The following is a 16,918-nucleotide window of genomic DNA, read 5'->3' as shown; positions in this document are numbered from 1 at the left end:
ACGGTGCCATTTTGATGATCGGTTTCTTGTATGGTCTAGAATTTCTCTTATAGAAATAAGAACTTCATTGCAAGCATAGTTCTAAACCAACAAAGAATCCTCACATGCAAAAATATTGGTTGTCACATGTACAAACCCCAATTAAGAATTAACCGAAGTATTTAAACTCTGGATCGTCTCACAAGGAATTGCAATGAAGTGGCCAATTATTGTCTATGAAGGGACAAGGGGTTTGATTGGTAAAAGGACAAGAAATTAAATAGGCAAGAAGAATAAATCAAGCAAGCAATTAAAGGAAGCAAGTAATAAAGAGAGAGACATTCATGGCAAGGATTGAGATCATAGGCTTTCCATCCTAGTCACTAATAACAATAATTAACAAGAATTTATCTTATTACGTCATTCCCAATGTTGGAAGAAGGTATAAGTTATCTTCCATGAGAGAAAGTCTAACAAGACTAGCTAATCTCAATCCAAACGTCCTAATTAACTCACTAATTAAATTAGCAAGAGATTAGAGTTAACGGAAATTAAACTAGCTAACAACTCTAGATCACCAACATAGGTTGGGTTTTCATGACTCAAGATTGCCTAATTACTCTTTCCAAGCCAAGGATGCTCAAAATCTACTCTAACATCCTTCCAAGCATTTTGTCAAACACTTGGAAGGCATAAAAGGAAAGCATAATAAATTGCAAGGAAGAATAAAATCTTACAACTACCAATTGCAAGGAAAGTAAATTCACAACTCAATTCATCAATAAAAGAAACATCAAACATCAAGTTTCATTGATTGTAAACCAAATCCAACATGAGCATCCATGAACATAAAAGAGACATAAAAGTAAAATTAACAAGAGGACTAAGAAGAATGAAGTAGTAGAAACAAGAAGTCATAAAGTAAACAAGATGAAAACATGAAATTGGACCTAGATCTAAGATGGGAATTAAGCTAACCCTAACCTAATTCAAGAGAGAAGAGGGAGCTTCTCTCTCTAGAAACTAAACTACATGATGCTAAGCTACAAATAATTGCTCCCCCTTTTCTCAATCTTCAATTCTACATCAAATATCTTCAGAAACGAGTTGGATTTGGAACTAGGCAGCTCAGAAATTACCCCCAGCGATTTTACTTTAAGTGGGTCAGGTGCCAAGCGTCACACGTATGCGTGGGTGACGCGTGCGCGTCGCTGGCCAAAACCTCTACTCACGCGTACGCGTGAGTGATGCGTGCGCGTGGCTTGCGAATCTTCAATGTATGCGTACACGTGAATGACGCGTGCGCGTGGCCCTCAATTCTCCAAATGCTCATTTCTTCATGGATTCTCCACTTTGCATGCTTTTCTCTTCACTTCTTCCATTCAATACTTGCCTTATGAACCTGAAATCACTCAACAAACACATCAAGGCATCGAATGGAATTAAAGTGAAATAAAATCACCAATTTAAGGGCCTAAAAAGTATATTTTTACACTTAAGCACAAATTAAGGGAGAATTACAAAACTATGCTATTTCATTGAATAAATGTGGAAAAAGGTGATAAAATCCCTTAAAATAAGCACAAGATAAACCACAAAATTGTGCTATTTCATGAATCAGCTCATCATGCTCCAGAGATAGGATTCTGTTCACATTATGTGGTACGACTTAACTTCTAGTGAACACCACCTTCATGCCAGGTGAGAAGTCCTTTGTAGAAATCTTCTTGTTCCTCCAGCCCTTAAGTACCTTCTTCTTTGGACCTCCTCCATCTTTGGTGGGTGGTGAATGCCCAACACCAAACTTAGGTTTGATGTCAGGGGGACTGTATGGCTTTTCACCAAGTGAGAAAGCTTAAGTATTGAGCTCTGTATGCAGGTACCTCTTTTGTCAGAGAGTGGCTAAGGTTTGAAAACCTTGAAAACCATCCAATCCTCATGTAACCTCAGCACCAATTCACCGCTCTTAAAATCAACGAGAGACCTTCCAGTGGCTAGGAATGGCCTTCCTAGGATGATGGAGTCATCTGTATCTTCTCCCATGTTATGTATTACAAAATCTGCCAAGAGGAATAGCTCTCTAACCTTGACCAATACGTTCTCCAATAGCCCATATACTTGCCTTAGAGACTTGTTAGCCATTTGCAGGGTTATCCTTGTTATCTGTGCTTCTTGGATTCTTAGCTTCTTCATTATGGATAGAGGCATCAGATTTATGCTTGAACCAAGGTCACACAGTTCTTTCTCAAAAGTAATATTCCCAATCGTACAAGGAATTAGGAAGCTTCCAGGGTCTGGCATCTTCTTGAGTAGCTTCCTCTAAATCAGTGCATTACACTCCTTGGTCAAGACCACAGTTTCATCTCCCTTTCAAGACCTTCTTCTCAGATAGTAGGCTTTTCATGAAGGCCATATAGGGAGGCATCTTCTCCAATACTTCAGCAAAAGGAATATTAATGTGTAACTTTTTAAAGATTTCCAAGAATTCAGTGAACTGCTCATCCTTGGTCTCTTTTAGAACCTTCTGAGGGTGTGGTACTTCAGGCTCCTGTGACACCAATGGGGCATGTAACAACATGCTTATAGCCTCTACTTCATCCTTTTCTTTCTTCAATTCCTCAGTAGCATGCACTTCCTTAGGCTTGGCCTCTTTGGCCATGGTGAAGGCCTTGCACTCTTCTCTTGGATTTACCTCTGTGTCACCGGGAAGAATGTTAGGAGGTGTCCCGGGTATCTTCTTACTCAATTGACCCACTTGTATTTTCAAGTTCTGAATTGAAGCTCTTGTCTCTTACATAAAGCTGTGAGTGGTCTTGGAAAGTTCAACAACTAGTGTGGCTAAGTCAGGAGTGTCTTGGTTTTGAGAGGGTCCTTGTTACTATTAAGAGGGGTGGAACTGCCAGTTGTTAGACCTATTTTGATTGGAGTCACCCTGGTTGTTGTTGAAGCTTTGTTGGGGCTTCTATGGCTATTCTCTCCACCCAAAGTTAGGGTGATTCCTCCATCCCTGATTGAAAGAATTCGAATATGGATCATTGTTGGGATTTTTGGAGGAGTTGCCCATGTAATTTACTTGCTCAGTGGTGGGTTGACCATAGCCATAAGCGTCCCCTTGATTGTAGCTTCCATTCATGTCATAGGATGCATCTTGAATGTTGACAGCTGAGACTTGCATCCCCGTTAATTGCTGAGAGATCATACTAATCTGCTAGGATATAATCTTGTTTTGAGCCAAAATGGCATCCAGTGTATCCACTTTCATGACTCCTTTCTTCTGAGTAGTCCCAGTGTTCACAGGGTTCCTCTCAGAAGTGTATAGATACTGGTTTTTGGCAACCATCTCAATAAGCTCATTCGCCTCTTCAAGTGTCTTCTTCATGTGCAAGGAACCACCTGCAGAGTTGTCTAGTGACATCTTGACCATCTCAGAGAGGCCATCATAAAAGATCTGCAGCCTGGTCCATTTAGAGAACATGTCAGGAGGGCACCTCCTAATCATCAGCTTGTATTTTTCCAAGGTCTCATAGAGTGACTCTCCATCTTCTGTCTAAAGGTCTAGACATTAAACCTAAGCTTAGTCAACTTCTGAAGTAGAAAAAATTTAATCAGAAATCCGGTGACCACCTTGTCCCACATGTACAGGCTCTCCTTGGGTTGAGAATCAAGCCACTATTTTGCTTTGTCTCTCACAGCAAATGGGAAGAACATGAGCTTGTAGACCTCCGTATTCACTCTATTCATCTTCATAGTGTCGCAGATCTGCAGGAAGTTAGAGATGAATAAATTTGGATCCTCTAACGGGAGTCTGTAAACTGGCAATTTTGCTGCACCAGAGTGATCAGTTGAGGCTTAAACTCAAAGTTATTTTCACCAATAGCAGGTATAGCTATATTGCGCCCATAGAAGTCAAGAGTGGGTGTAGTGTATGAGCCAAGCATCCTCCTTGCATGCTCATTAGCTTCCGGGTTCGCACCATTAGCGTCCATAGCTTCCTCCTCAAAAGTTTCCTTGAGGTTGTCTCTGGCTTTGTAAGCTCTAACTTGTTGCAAACGTCACCTCAAGGTCCTTTGAGGTTCGAAATCAAACTCAAGAAGGGGTTCTTTATCCCTGTTCCCGCTTATAAAAATGTGGGAGTCTCTATGTCAAAGTATAGAGAGCTCCCAGTGAGATATCCTAAAAAAATCAAGAATAAAATAACTTAAAGTAGGCAATTAAACTAAAATTTTAAAAATAAAAGTGAGAAAATAACCTAAAGATTTTCGAAAACTAAAAAGAAAAAAAACACTAAAATTTTCGAAAATAAAAAGAGAAAAAAGCTAAAGGGACACAAACTTAAAATTAGAAATTAAAGGAAAACAAATAGAACAAAAATCGAAAATCAAAAGAAAAATAAAATAAACAAAACTAAGAAAAATACCTAATCTAAGCAACTAGACAACTAGTAGTTGTCAATCACAAATAATACCCAACAATGGTGCCAAAAACTTGGTGCGGAATTTCGAATATTCATAACTTAACTGGCAAGTGTACCGTGTTATCCAAGTAATACCTTAGGGGAGTGATAGTTGATCCCACAAAGATTGTCGGACTGAGCAACAATGGTTATCCAATTAGCTTAGTTAGGCAAACAAAACGGTTTTGATGGTGAAAACGCATGAAACAGTAAATAGGAGAGTAAAGAAAGCAATTAAAGGGTTTGGTGTAAAAACAGTGAGAAAAAACAATTAAGCTTCAGAGATATTTACTTCTTCGGATTAAAAGTTATTACCAACTATTTTAACAATGCATGATTCATTCCATGGCAAACTGCAAATGACTAAACCCTAATGTCTTAGTAATTTAGTCTCCTCTAACCTTCATTAACCGCCACCGTCGTGGTTACTTAATTTCGATTAGAGAGTTAAGTGGTGCGTACGAACCCCACACCTTCGTACAACAGTACCAGCAAGTGCACAGGGTCGTCCAAGTAATACCTGAGCGAGTTAGGGTCGATCCCACGAGGATTGTGGTTTGAAGCAAGTTATGGTTATCTTGCAGGTCTTAGTCAGGCAGATCAGAAGGTTTATGGATTGATAGAGTGAAAAGGGTCTAATATATAAATAGAGATTATAGGGTTAAGGATTGGAATTGCTTTATCTTTCTGAATTAACTTTGGTACTACTGTATTTTTTGCTTGTGAATGATCTTCTTCTATGGCAGGCTGTATGTGATTAACGTCATGGGCTGTGGTCATTGATCCTCTCTGGTACAAATTGAACACCATTGGCCGTGGTCATCCAATCTGACGAAGGGTGAAGCGCATAACAGTCTATTCTCATGGCGATCCTACTCAAAACACCACAGACAAGGTCGAATATTCTAGATAAGAGGATGTTGCTTCTTAGGATTCTAGCCTATACCACGAAGACCCTAATCTCCCTGGAAATCGGCTGAGCTGGTGTCTCGAGAAGTCTCCAATGAAGTGGTGAATTAGCCGTCTGAGAGATGCATAAACATAGATGTTGGCTCGTGCTCTCCAGTCACGTATTCACACGAATCCAAGTAGACGCGGGTGTTTGTCAGGCACGTTCATCTTAATGTGATGAACAGAGATAATTGGTTAGATCATCCTATTCACCATGATGAAGATCGGATTATACATCTTAGAGATAGATCAAACACGGATCGAAGAAGAAACAGTAATACTTTTATTAATTCATAGGACTCAGCAGGGCTCCTCCCCTCAACCTAGGTAGTTTAGAAACTCATATTGAAAGTAAAACACAATGTAAAACGTGAATGATGCTGAATGGTAGTCTCTTGTTCAAATGATTATGTAAAATACACTTTAAATACTAAACAAATAACTAGTAAGGGTAAAATAGTCTATTTAGTGCTAAAATCCACTTCTAGGGCACACTTGGTAAGTGTTTGGGCTGAGCTTTGATGAGATCCACGTGCTATGAGGTCTCCTGGGCGTGGAATGCCAGCTAGGGGTCCTCTTTGGGTGTTTGTACATTGGTCTCTGCTCTTTGGGCGCTGGATGCCTGGAAGGGGGCAGGAAGCTAGCGTTGGATTCCAGTGTTGGGCCTTCTAATCCGAAGCAAAGTATGAACTATTATATATTGATGGAAAGCTCTGGAAGTCAGCTTTCCATAGCCGTTGAGACCGCTCTATTTAGACTTCTTTAGCTCCAGAAAAGCTCTTCCAAATACAAGGAGGTCAGATTCGGACAGCATCTGCAGTGCTTTCTCTATCTCTGAATCAGACTTCTGCTCCAGCTCCTCAATTTCAGCTAGAAAATACATGAAATTGTACAAAAACACAAAAACTCATAGTAGAATCTAAAAATGTAAATTTAACTCTAAAATCTATAAAAACTTAATAAAAAACTAAATAAACCACACTAAAAACTATATGAAAGTTATGCCAAAAAGCGTATAAAATATCCGCTAATCATTAAGTTCAAAACTAGTTTATGGCCATAAAAACCTTAATTACCCAAAGCTAATAGGATTATATGTCACATAATCCAATTAGTTCATGTAATTAGCAATTCAGGAGGAATTTGTTTTCAAGCTGTTGCTCAAGCTAGATAACTCTATTGAGAATCACAAGAACACATGTAGAATAAGGGACATACTATTGTTCCACCCAGATTCATAAGATTAAGAACAAAAATAATCCTTGAAACTGAATCAATACATTAATTAAAATAGAAAATCAGTAGTCTTAATCCAAACAAATAAACAGAGCTCCTAACCTTAACCGAGAGGTTTAATTGCTCATGACTTACAAAGAAAACTAGGGTTCTGAAAGGTGTGCGTGTGGAAGATAGAAGATGTGTCTCTCAAAAAATAAAATAAAATGTAACTAATAAACTAACCTAATTTGATTCAGAAATAAAATAAAATAATAAATCCTAAGACTCAAAAGATATTGTTTGTAAATAAAAATTACAAAAAGAAAATAAAATATAACTAATAAATGCTAAATCCACTTGAGATGCCAAAAGAAGGGGAATTCGGTCAACACTGCTAGCGTTAAACGCCACATGTGGCGTTGAATGCCCTAAAGGGAGTGAGCTCGTGTATGCTTGTGTCCCTTGCTAGCGCTAAATGCCAATTTGGCATTTAGAATTGGCATTTAGCACCCCGCCGGGGGGGAGGGGTGCTGCCAGCTTTTCTATTTTTAGCTCTATAATCTGCCAAATTACTCTGAATTTCACCTGAAATCATAAAAACACTAAAACAACTCAAAGTATCCTCTAAAAAAGATTTTTGCACTAAAATCAAATAAAACTAAATAAAATCTAAAAGAAACAACTAGAAAATGAAGAAAAAAAGGGTACAAAATGCTCACGCATCAGTGCTTCATGATAACTTGTTGAAGATGCTATTCTCCCTCAAGTCCCGAATTGGAAAATTGAAGGAAATAGATGCTATGAAACTCTGCTACAAATCAAGGGTCAAGAATCAAACTTGGAGTGAAAGTTTTGATATACGGCTTAGATCCTTGAAGAAGATTGAAAAAAGAATGAAAAAGAAGGAGCAAGGTTTGTTTGCATATTAACTTTAATTGTTGCTGCTGTCTTGTATGTTGCTGCTGCTATGATATTTGGGGAAGAAATCGACTGTGCAAGCCAAGGTTCAAGCTTTGGAAGCTTTACTCCTTTATTAAAGAGGTAAACGACTAGAGATTGATTCAAGGATTGAGCATATAGTTTGAGTTCTCATAGCTTACAAGCTATCCCCTTCTTTGCCTTCAGAGTTTTACACTGAATTTTCTGTTCTTCAGTGTTCATCTTTTCTTTGTTTCTTTTCAATGGAAAAAGGCATCATGTGAGCAATCAGTAAAAGCCATTGAGAGAAAAGATAAAGAGAGATATAAGAAAAAATCAGAAAATTATGTCAAAGCTCTTTTGTATGTTTTTCTATTTTATACACATGATCTCGAGGAGATTCTCTTGCTAAGTTGGGTGAGCATTTAGTGGTTAAAAATCTAGGGAGTGAACCTAGTCAAATCTAGCTTGGGTAAAAGCTGGGTTTGTCCCAAATAGAATTGGATTGAATCCTAGGAAAATTGGTATTTGTAAACTTTGTGAAAGATAGTGCAATTTCCTCCATTGTTGTGGGAGAGATAGGATGTAGGTCACATTGCACATGGTGGCTGAACCAAGATACATGGCTGAGTGATTTTCTCTTCCCTACAATTCTTCTATTTCATTTCGTTAAGAGACAAAATAAAAGTGACTCCTACATTGTATATTTCTCAAAAGTCACAGCTATCCGCAATTAAAAAGTTGCTTTATTCCTAAATGTATTGTGAAGAGACAAAATAAAATTGTCTCCTGAATTTCAACTAAATAGAAGCATCAGCAACAAATTTCCTATTCCAGTTAGAATCAAAAAGGCAAAAAGAGGTTCAAAAAGGAGGCCATAAATTCAACCCCTCTTTCTTTCTCTAGGACATTCTGAAACCTTTAACAATAATACTAACACAACTCCAAATATTTGATTAGTTATGAAATTTCACTAGAAAATATAAGAAATTTGATTAAAAATCTAAGGAAACAAATAAAAAAGAACCCTAAAAACAACTTAAGATGACGTGTCATCATACTCAACACCACAGAAGACAGAGACCATATACCTTGGGGGCTCAAAGATTTCATTATTTCAATGATGCCATTCCACCACAATCCAAAATCAAATAAAATGTGATACTTTAACATTTCCTGTCAAACCCATGTTGCAAGATTAAATCTTGTAAAGAAATCCAGAAGCTAGAGAAACAAAATTTCCCAAACCTTGTTTGATTTTTACAGCCATGAATGCAGCGAAGCACAGTTGCATTCTCCTTCTGATAGAGAGGGCAAGTCTCTAAAGCAAATAAACCTCTCTTATGTCTAAATTAATTATAATTACAAAATAGAAAGGAAAAAACAAGAGTAAAATTCCAAAATCATTTCTGAGATTAAAATTGCACCAAAAATGCTCATGAGATTGGCCAACATAAACCACATTAGTCCCTAACTTATTTTCCATTAAGGGCATGCTGATGTGTTTTGATGACGTGGACCATTAGTAACATGTGTGATGAGCGAAAAGTAGAGCTCATGAATACCGGCAAGTGCACTGGATCATTCAAGTAATGGTGAGTGAATATTGTTTCCATGAGGATTAATGGATTGAGCATGCAAATATCAAATTAAACTACTAATTAGATCAATAAAACTTGGAATTGTTGGGTGCTAAAATCTTAAAGACTTGTTGGAAAAGTAAAGGCTTGAAGAAACTTGAGAGCTAGGATTTTGAATTGCTTGAGATAGCACGTGTGATTATTAGAGGAAAATATATATGATGGGAAAGTCAAGGGTTTTGGGGAAGCTTAAGTCTTTAGAAGAATTAAACTTTGTATTCTCTGTTCAAAGCAAGCAAGGATCGTTCATGACAAATTTTAATTAACCGATTTCCAATTCCTTGGCTCCTTGGTTTTTCCTTAGTTAATCAACAGCCAATGTCTTGTTCAGTCGATTAACCAAAGAGGTTAAGTATAAAAACTGATTCAATTCCACATAAGATTCAAGAGCAGTCCTTAGGCCAGATTATATGTCACATATCCAAGTTAGTCCTATCCAATTGAATCTTATGCGGGAACACAATTTTCAAAAATCGTCCAAATCTAAATTATATGTCACATATTCAAAACTAGGGTAATAAAAAATCATGTACTGTGCCGCACGTTTTAAAAATGCTATGTCTAGTCAATTTAGAAAGCCATGTGAAAGATTTTTCAAGCAAAATTTAGATATAAGCTTTGTCAAGTCAGTAAACAAATTTAGAATAGGATTAGCACACCTGTCGGCACTACTAATCCTTTAAGGATGAAGAACGAAACACTCAATCATAAACAGATCAATGCAAGCTTTAAAATAAAAGAAAACTTAGAATAATAATTTATAGAAAATAGAAACAGAGCTCATAACCCCTTGAAAAAGGATTAATGACTCATGGAGAATGCAAAAATACAAAGATAAAAAAGTCTGTGGAGGAAGCTCGGTGTCCACTTCTGTGAATCTAATTCACTTATTATACCTAGATTTTTCTAATTCAAATTCAAATCCTAAACTTATCTTAATTAGAATAATTAACATAATCTCTAACTAATTCGAATCTTAAATTTCAAAATAGAATTAAAAGGAATTCAAAACTAATTAAATGCTGAATCTTCTTCAATCTTCAAATTAAAATAAAATCTTCAAGGTTGGGCTTGTGATGAATCAACACTGGATAAGGTAATTCTGGGCTAGTGTGGCACGCCCATGACCCCTTGTGGCATGCCTGGTTCGGGAAACATTCCTAGGGCTTGAACTGGGCTAGAGCGTGGAATTCCCAGTTCTTGGCTTGGCGTAGCACGCCCTCTTCTTGGATTGCATCCAAGCACTTGATTTTGCTAACGCATGGCACGCGCTCCTTGTCTCGTGGCACGCCATTGACTTGAATGGCTTCTAGGGAATTGAATTTACCGGGGCGTGGCACGCCTACTTCTTGGCGTGACACTCCCTTCTTCTTGAATTGCATCCAGGGGATGGACTAGGTTCAAACGTGGCATGCCTTTGATTTTCTTCATGGGCATGGCACGCCCCTCTTTAATGGTACTGAGGCATGACATGGTTGGAGCTTGGCATGGCACACCCTTGTTGATGCTTTTAGGCGTGGCAAGCCCTTGAATTTGTGCAACATGCCAAGTCTTCCTCTCTAGGGTGTGGCATTCTTTGGATGGCATGTAACATGCCCTTCCTTCTTTGTTGATGGGCGTTGCGCGTCTTGTGCCTGGGGTGGCACGCGTAGCATGGTGATGCAGGGGCGTGGCACACCTTCCTTTCTCTACTCTAGGGCATGGCACGACCTATCTTTTGCTCAAGTGCATGGCTTGCATGGGTTCACCCTCACGTCCTTGGCTCTTCATTCTTCATGCTAAGCTTGCTCTTTGATCAATTTTAAATTTACTACTTGATTTACATATTTTTTTATCATAATTTTTTAAAAACACTTAACAAATACCTTAGTAGCACAAAATACTTAAAAGTGACAAAATTAAAAGATAAAATTATAATTAAACCTGAAAAAATAATAAATTAAAACAAGAAAAATAATTAATGATGAAGATGCATCAATGTGTCACATCATAATTTGTCCAAATATAATGATATGACGATAGACTGATTAATAATATATTAGCGCACAATTAAAAAAAAATAAGTCAAAAACTAACGTGAATTACGTTGACTAATCTTAAATATTTTTTGTGCAATTAAATATTAGGAACAATTTTAATGCATGCAGCACGCCAATTTCAAAGACGAATCGAAGACTTCAGTTAAAAAAAAAAAAAAAAAACAAACTTAAGTTATGAGAGAACTCATTATTACTTTTTGTGGGACCCACCAATTATATACATGAAATAGTTTAATTTGTATTTTTGTTTTTGTTTCATGCATCATGTCATTTGATAATTGCGCTGCTGATGTAGATTTCGCAATTGATCACCCTTAACACAACACAAAAGCTCATTTCAATAAGTGAGGTAGTGAAAGAGTGAAAGTATACAACTGGAAAACCACGATTTTGATTCTTTCATAAAGTCCAGGAAAAAAGAGTATAAAATCAACAAATTTTAAATATGTGCAGATTGGCGATTGCTGTCGCTTTCTTAGAGAAGCTAAAAATCAAAGCAATCATCATGAGAGTTGCATTAGTTATTGTATTTGAGAAATTATCAAAAAGTAATTGAATAACATAGGAAGGGTATCGGTAACTAAGAATATTCATGAAGAAATTTTTGATATAAAATATAAATTAAATGTTTATTTTTTTTTTCTTTTCTACCTATTATATTTGAAAAAAAGTTTTCTTTTTTAATTCCCTCTTAACCATATTTTTAAAATACACTTTAACTAAAATTACATTTCCTTTAGAATCTCTAATACTCAAATAAAATGGTTGTAAATAATAAAAAAACATTAATTCAAAATTCTTTCAAAAATTATAATGAAAAATAAATTATTATTATTATTATTATATTAATTCAGAGATAGTCACCAAAAAAAAAAATTTAGAAATATCCCTGCCACAGAAGCAACAATTTCTTCTCTATAAATACTCCTATTTGGCTCTCTTGTTCTTCCTCCCTATCTACCTCACATTCTTCAATACTATTGCATTTCTATTCTGTTGCTCTCTTAAAAGCTTTTGTTTCTTCTCTTCATAATCTTTTTCTCACACATTCTTGTTCTGCTTCTGGTAAGGCAATGACTCCAAATTTTTCTTTTCTTTTTTCTTGCTATTAATCTTTTCACTCTTCACATAATTCATATAAACCAACACCTTCTTGGTGATCCATAAAGACACCAAAAGTCTTAGTCAAAAGTTTATGCTTTTGAGGCTTTTCTTTCTTTGAAATGCACTAAAGTAGATTTCAGAACAATTTCTCCGTTCTTTATTTGGTGATTTGGAAAGAGTTTATAACATTTCTCTTTTGTATTATGAGGACTGAAATTTCTACAGTTTTTCACTAAGTTTTCTTTTTAAAAGAACAGTACAATTAGTCAGTTTTCTAGAAAATGTCTTTGAATGATTGATTATGTGATCCGAAAAGCTGATGCACTTTGGAAAGAGATTTTCTCTGTCCTATAACTATTAGTTACGTTCTGTTTTTCAAAAGACCATATAATATAAAGGGGTTTTTCTGTTTGTGCTCTCTTATTTCTCAATAATCTTTTTCTCTTTTTAATATTCTTGCCAATGTAATAATTGAAGACAATTTTAGAACAAACACATGTTTGTCCAAAGTTCAGTGCCCCAAAGGAACACCACTGTTGAACCTTCAAAGAGAAAAAATAAAATAAAGTGAAATTTAATTCAAGTGATTGTGAACTGTTCACTGAGAATCTTAAACAAAAGCCTTTATCCGAAATGGATTAGAATGGCACCTTGATTATTTGTCTCCCTTGAAGAGGCTTTTGATTCTGTTGGTGCTAATCTGAGTCAATTATGACCAATTCAAAATATAAAATAATAATAATTGCAAAGGCCATTAAGATTGTGTTAATTTGATAATCACAGCGTATTTTTGTTCCCATATAAATATTTTGTTCTGTTCAATTTGTCATGCATCAACAAATTGCTCAACTTTCTTTAAATTTGTGTTATTATTATCTTTGAAAAGGTTTTGTGCCAGAAATGGAGTATGAGAACCGCTTCAGACAGGCCCAGAGACCAAAATATGATTGCCTTTTATTTGGTAAGCCTTTTACTATTAGTTTTATGATTATTCATTAATTAATCATTAGTTGTAAAATCTGAAACTTCATGTGGATATGATTATAATAATTATTATATATATATATTGGTTTTAGATTTAGATGATACTTTGTATCCACTGAGCTGTGGGATTGCAAAAGCATGTGGCCAAAATATCAAAGGTAAATACTTCTTTCTACATTTTTTAAAACTATATTTGAATTTATTAAAACAAAAGAGACACAATATTTCTGTATTTTTGTGTAATATCTTTAGAACCAAACAAAACTTTGTTAATTTATTAATTTTATTTTTCTTTGCATTCTTTGATAATGACATAAATGCTAATTTTGATACATAGAGTATATGGTGAAGAAACTTGGCATAGAGAGAAGAAAGATTGATGAGTTGTCCAACCTTCTCTACAAGAACTACGGAACAACTATGGCTGGTTTAAGGGTACGGTTCTTCCTTTCAATTTTTACTATTTTTCATTTCACAAATTAGACAAAGTGAGTCTTAAACCTATTATATTCGTTTTTGTTTCATTGTTAATTCAGGCAATTGGATATGACTTTGACTACGATGAATATCACAGGTATATTATTTATATTTTTTTAAGAAGTTTTCAATTATTTTTACTTATTAATTTTAGAGAGTACTACCCAAATCATTTTTGAAGAAATTTTTATGTGGACGCTTTAGTCCTCAAAAAACATTAAATACTAATTTATATAATTTTTTTAATGGAAATTTGACATGAGAATTGATTTGTCTAACAAAATAAAAAATTTAGGGCTAATTTGGTGTTTAAAATTTGTTAAAAAAATAAATTGTCGGACTAAAAATTTCTTAGTATATTCCTCTTAATTTTACTTCTTCTATTATCTTGAAAAGGTGAAATTCAATTTTGATGTTACAATGTTTTTTCCAGTTATGTTCATGGGAGATTGCCTTATGAGAATCTAAAACCCGACACAGTTCTAAGAAACCTCTTGCTGAGCCTACCCTATAGAAAACTGGTAAGTTGTTTATTAATTAAGCAAAGAAAATTTTGAGAATATTCAAATTAATGAAACCTAATGTTGTTGCGTGCATTCTCTGTTTTGCCCTTATTGCAGATCTTCACAAATGCAGACAAAGTGCATGCAGTTAAGGCACTTAACAGACTTGGATTAGAGGATTGCTTTGAAGGGATAATTTGCTTTGAGACCTTAAATCCAATCCACAAAAGCAATGTTTCTGACGATGATGATGACGAAAACGACATTGACTTCATTGGTAGTTCTAGAAGAAACATCAATCAAACCGAGAATAATAATAATGGGGGTGGTAGTAGCTCCAAAATCTTTGACATCATAGCTCATTTTGCTCAGATGAATCCGAGTTCTAATCTGCCAAAGACACCAATTATTTGCAAGCCCTCAGAAAATGCCATTCAATTGGCACTCAAAATAGCAAACCTAGACCCACAAAGAACTGTAAGAAAATTAAAACCAGACCTTGCTAAACTTAATTTGTTCAAGTGAAATACCAGAAGTATCCTCAAAGATAAGCTCATGCCGCTGTGAAAATTATTCATAAAGAAACAAAAAATTAAATTCCTGAAGAAATTTACATGTTGGCAAAATTATCCATCATTCTTATACCTTCTATAATCAAATCACGTTTTACTTTGGACATGCTACAAAAGTTTTATTTAATTTAAGTGATTTTTGTCGAGGGAAAGTCTAGGGGACCAGCAGATTTATTAAAATTTGGCCAGCATTTAGCCAGCAAAAGGAAAATGAGTGATTCTCTACCATTAGATGAAATCTCACACCATTAAATACACTATTGATGGCTAATTGATGGCTACAACTCACAAAATCTGCTGGCCCCTAGCATTCCTCTTTTGTCAATAATATAATGTTTTTTACGGGATATTTTGGTACTTCACTTTATACCTTTTCTCCCTTTGAATTATTTATTTTTCTTACAGTTTTATGTGTCATTTTCAGTTGTTCTTTGAGGACAGTGTGAGGAACATACAAGCTGGAAAACGTGTGGGACTTGACACAGTGCTGGTGAGTCACTGCGAAATTTTTGTTTCCTAGTTGGGAATTGAACTGATTGGCATTACATATTTCTATTGTATAATTATTGGAAGCATTTTAGGTGTACTACGAAATCCGGTGTTGCAGTAAGTTTAGTCATTGATCTCAATTATTATATAATTGAAATCAATGATTAAAATCAATTTTACAATTGAAATTAATAATTAAAATCTCTAAAACACCGTGATTCACTTAAAATATTTTCTGTATTTTATTATCATTATTATTAATAACTTGTATTTACGAAATGTGAGTAACTAATATGAGCCTCTAATTTGTGTTTGGTTACTAGGTTGGTACGTCTCAAAGAGCGAAAGGTGCAGATTATTCATTAGAAAGCATCCACAATCTTAGGGAAGCATTGCCTGAATTATGGGAATTAGCTGACGTCAAATCAGAAGTTGCTGCTTATGTTGCTGTTGAAACGTCTGTAACTGCTTAAATCGGAATTTGTTCATGGAAATCACCTTAAATCTTTGATGAAATTATAATGGTATTAAAAATAATAAAATCTAATAATTTATTTTATTTTATATGTAAGATGCTATGATATAATTATCTTATGATAAATAATATTGGTAATGCAGGTAGTCAAAAGAGTAACTATAATATGGAAATATAATAAAATAAAACTTATTTTCTTCATAAGTACGTGATGTACATTTTTTTATTATTGATTTTTTTTATTATTCACCTTTTTTTTTGTATATTTAGAATCATTAATGTCCTTTTTAAAATTAATTTTAATTTTTTTTAAATCAAATCTCTAACATTTCTGTCAATCACATTATTATTCATTAAAATGTAATTTCTCTTCCGAAATTTAACATCCAAAAAATTCATCACATTAAACCGAGTAGAAAATTATAATTTTTCCCCAATTCTATTCCAATTATAATCGCGCAAGAAAGAAGAACGAAAAAAAATAGAAAAAAGAAAAATCCATTACTTTATAATTGGAGGATCATATAACATTGTCTTCTATTTTAGAAATATATTATCTATTTCCATGTTCTGATTAATTACTATAAAAATAATTTATTATCAATTGTTGTATGTGTTTGGATTGGATAAAAAAATAAAATTTTTAATTTGGCGTTCTTTTTTTTTTTGGTCGATAGATTTGATTGGACAATCCCCAATTTTAAATATACAACATATTCACACATTTCTCACATATTTTATCACATTTTTTTTCAATTGCATTTTTTAGGATTTAAACCCTATACCTTTGAGGTAAGAGGAGAAGAAATGTCATTAAAACCAAGATTCATTGGCTTGGCGTTCTTATCAAAGGCAAAAGTTTTAACTCCTTTAAACACATTGCAATCCAGACGGCCAGACCTGTATAACGTTCTTGGCCTTTTTTTATCGGTTGTTATTGTTCTATACATACTCACATTTATCCATAATTTGATCTTTTATTTTATTTTATTTTATTTTATTATATTTCATTTTAACTTTTTTTTATTCGCTGTTTTGCTTGGTACGTGATGTGTTTTGTTTAAAGATATTAACACTAAAATAAAAATAACATTGTCATATATGTATGCCTATATA

General features: G+C 34.6%; 2 protein-coding genes across 3 annotated transcripts; one reads left to right on the top strand and one right to left on the bottom strand.

Moving 5' to 3' along the window:
* Positions 1,882 to 2,638, bottom strand: LOC107636605. Its single transcript, XM_016340104.1, has 2 exons — positions 2,357 to 2,638; positions 1,882 to 2,298 (listed from the first exon to the last, which is right to left on the bottom strand). The coding sequence occupies exons 1-2, from the start codon at positions 2,636 to 2,638 to the stop codon at positions 1,882 to 1,884; spliced, it is 699 nt and encodes a 232-aa protein (XP_016195590.1).
* Positions 12,140 to 15,886, top strand: LOC107639422. 2 transcript variants are annotated; one of them, XM_016342916.2, is made up of 9 exons: positions 12,140 to 12,263; positions 13,189 to 13,263; positions 13,379 to 13,444; positions 13,624 to 13,721; positions 13,823 to 13,860; positions 14,197 to 14,284; positions 14,384 to 14,743; positions 15,263 to 15,328; positions 15,651 to 15,886. In XM_016342916.2, exons 2-9 carry the CDS (start codon positions 13,203 to 13,205, stop codon positions 15,798 to 15,800), a joined length of 927 nt encoding a protein of 308 aa, XP_016198402.1. In that variant the 5' UTR covers positions 12,140 to 12,263; positions 13,189 to 13,202; the 3' UTR covers positions 15,801 to 15,886. The 2 variants fall into 2 exon arrangements, with proteins under 2 accessions (XP_016198402.1, XP_020976960.1); XM_021121301.1 differs by having other exon boundaries at positions 12,142 to 12,268.

This window comes from Arachis ipaensis, chromosome B04 (genome assembly GCF_000816755.2).
Source record: "Arachis ipaensis cultivar K30076 chromosome B04, Araip1.1, whole genome shotgun sequence".
NCBI classification, from domain to species: Eukaryota; Viridiplantae; Streptophyta; class Magnoliopsida; order Fabales; family Fabaceae; genus Arachis; species Arachis ipaensis.
The sequence above is the reverse complement of the archived record's forward strand: the minus strand, read 5'-3'. Positions and strand labels throughout refer to the sequence as shown.

Bases quoted from the DNA above. Each gene is read 5' to 3' on its own strand.
- LOC107636605 (XM_016340104.1), bottom strand. From the start codon at position 2,638: ATGGCCAAAGAGGCCAAGCCTAAGGAAGTGCATGCTACTGAGGAATTG. The intron at 2,299-2,356 runs GTCTTGAAAGGG...GCACTGATTTAG, and splicing joins GCCTACTATCTGAGAAGAAG to AGGAAGCTACTCAAGAAGAT.
- LOC107639422 (XM_016342916.2), top strand. From the start codon at position 13,203: ATGGAGTATGAGAACCGCTTCAGACAGGCCCAGAGACCAAAATATGAT. The intron at 13,264-13,378 runs GTAAGCCTTTTA...TATTGGTTTTAG, and splicing joins ATATGATTGCCTTTTATTTG to ATTTAGATGATACTTTGTAT. The intron at 14,285-14,383 runs GTAAGTTGTTTA...CCCTTATTGCAG, and splicing joins GCCTACCCTATAGAAAACTG to ATCTTCACAAATGCAGACAA.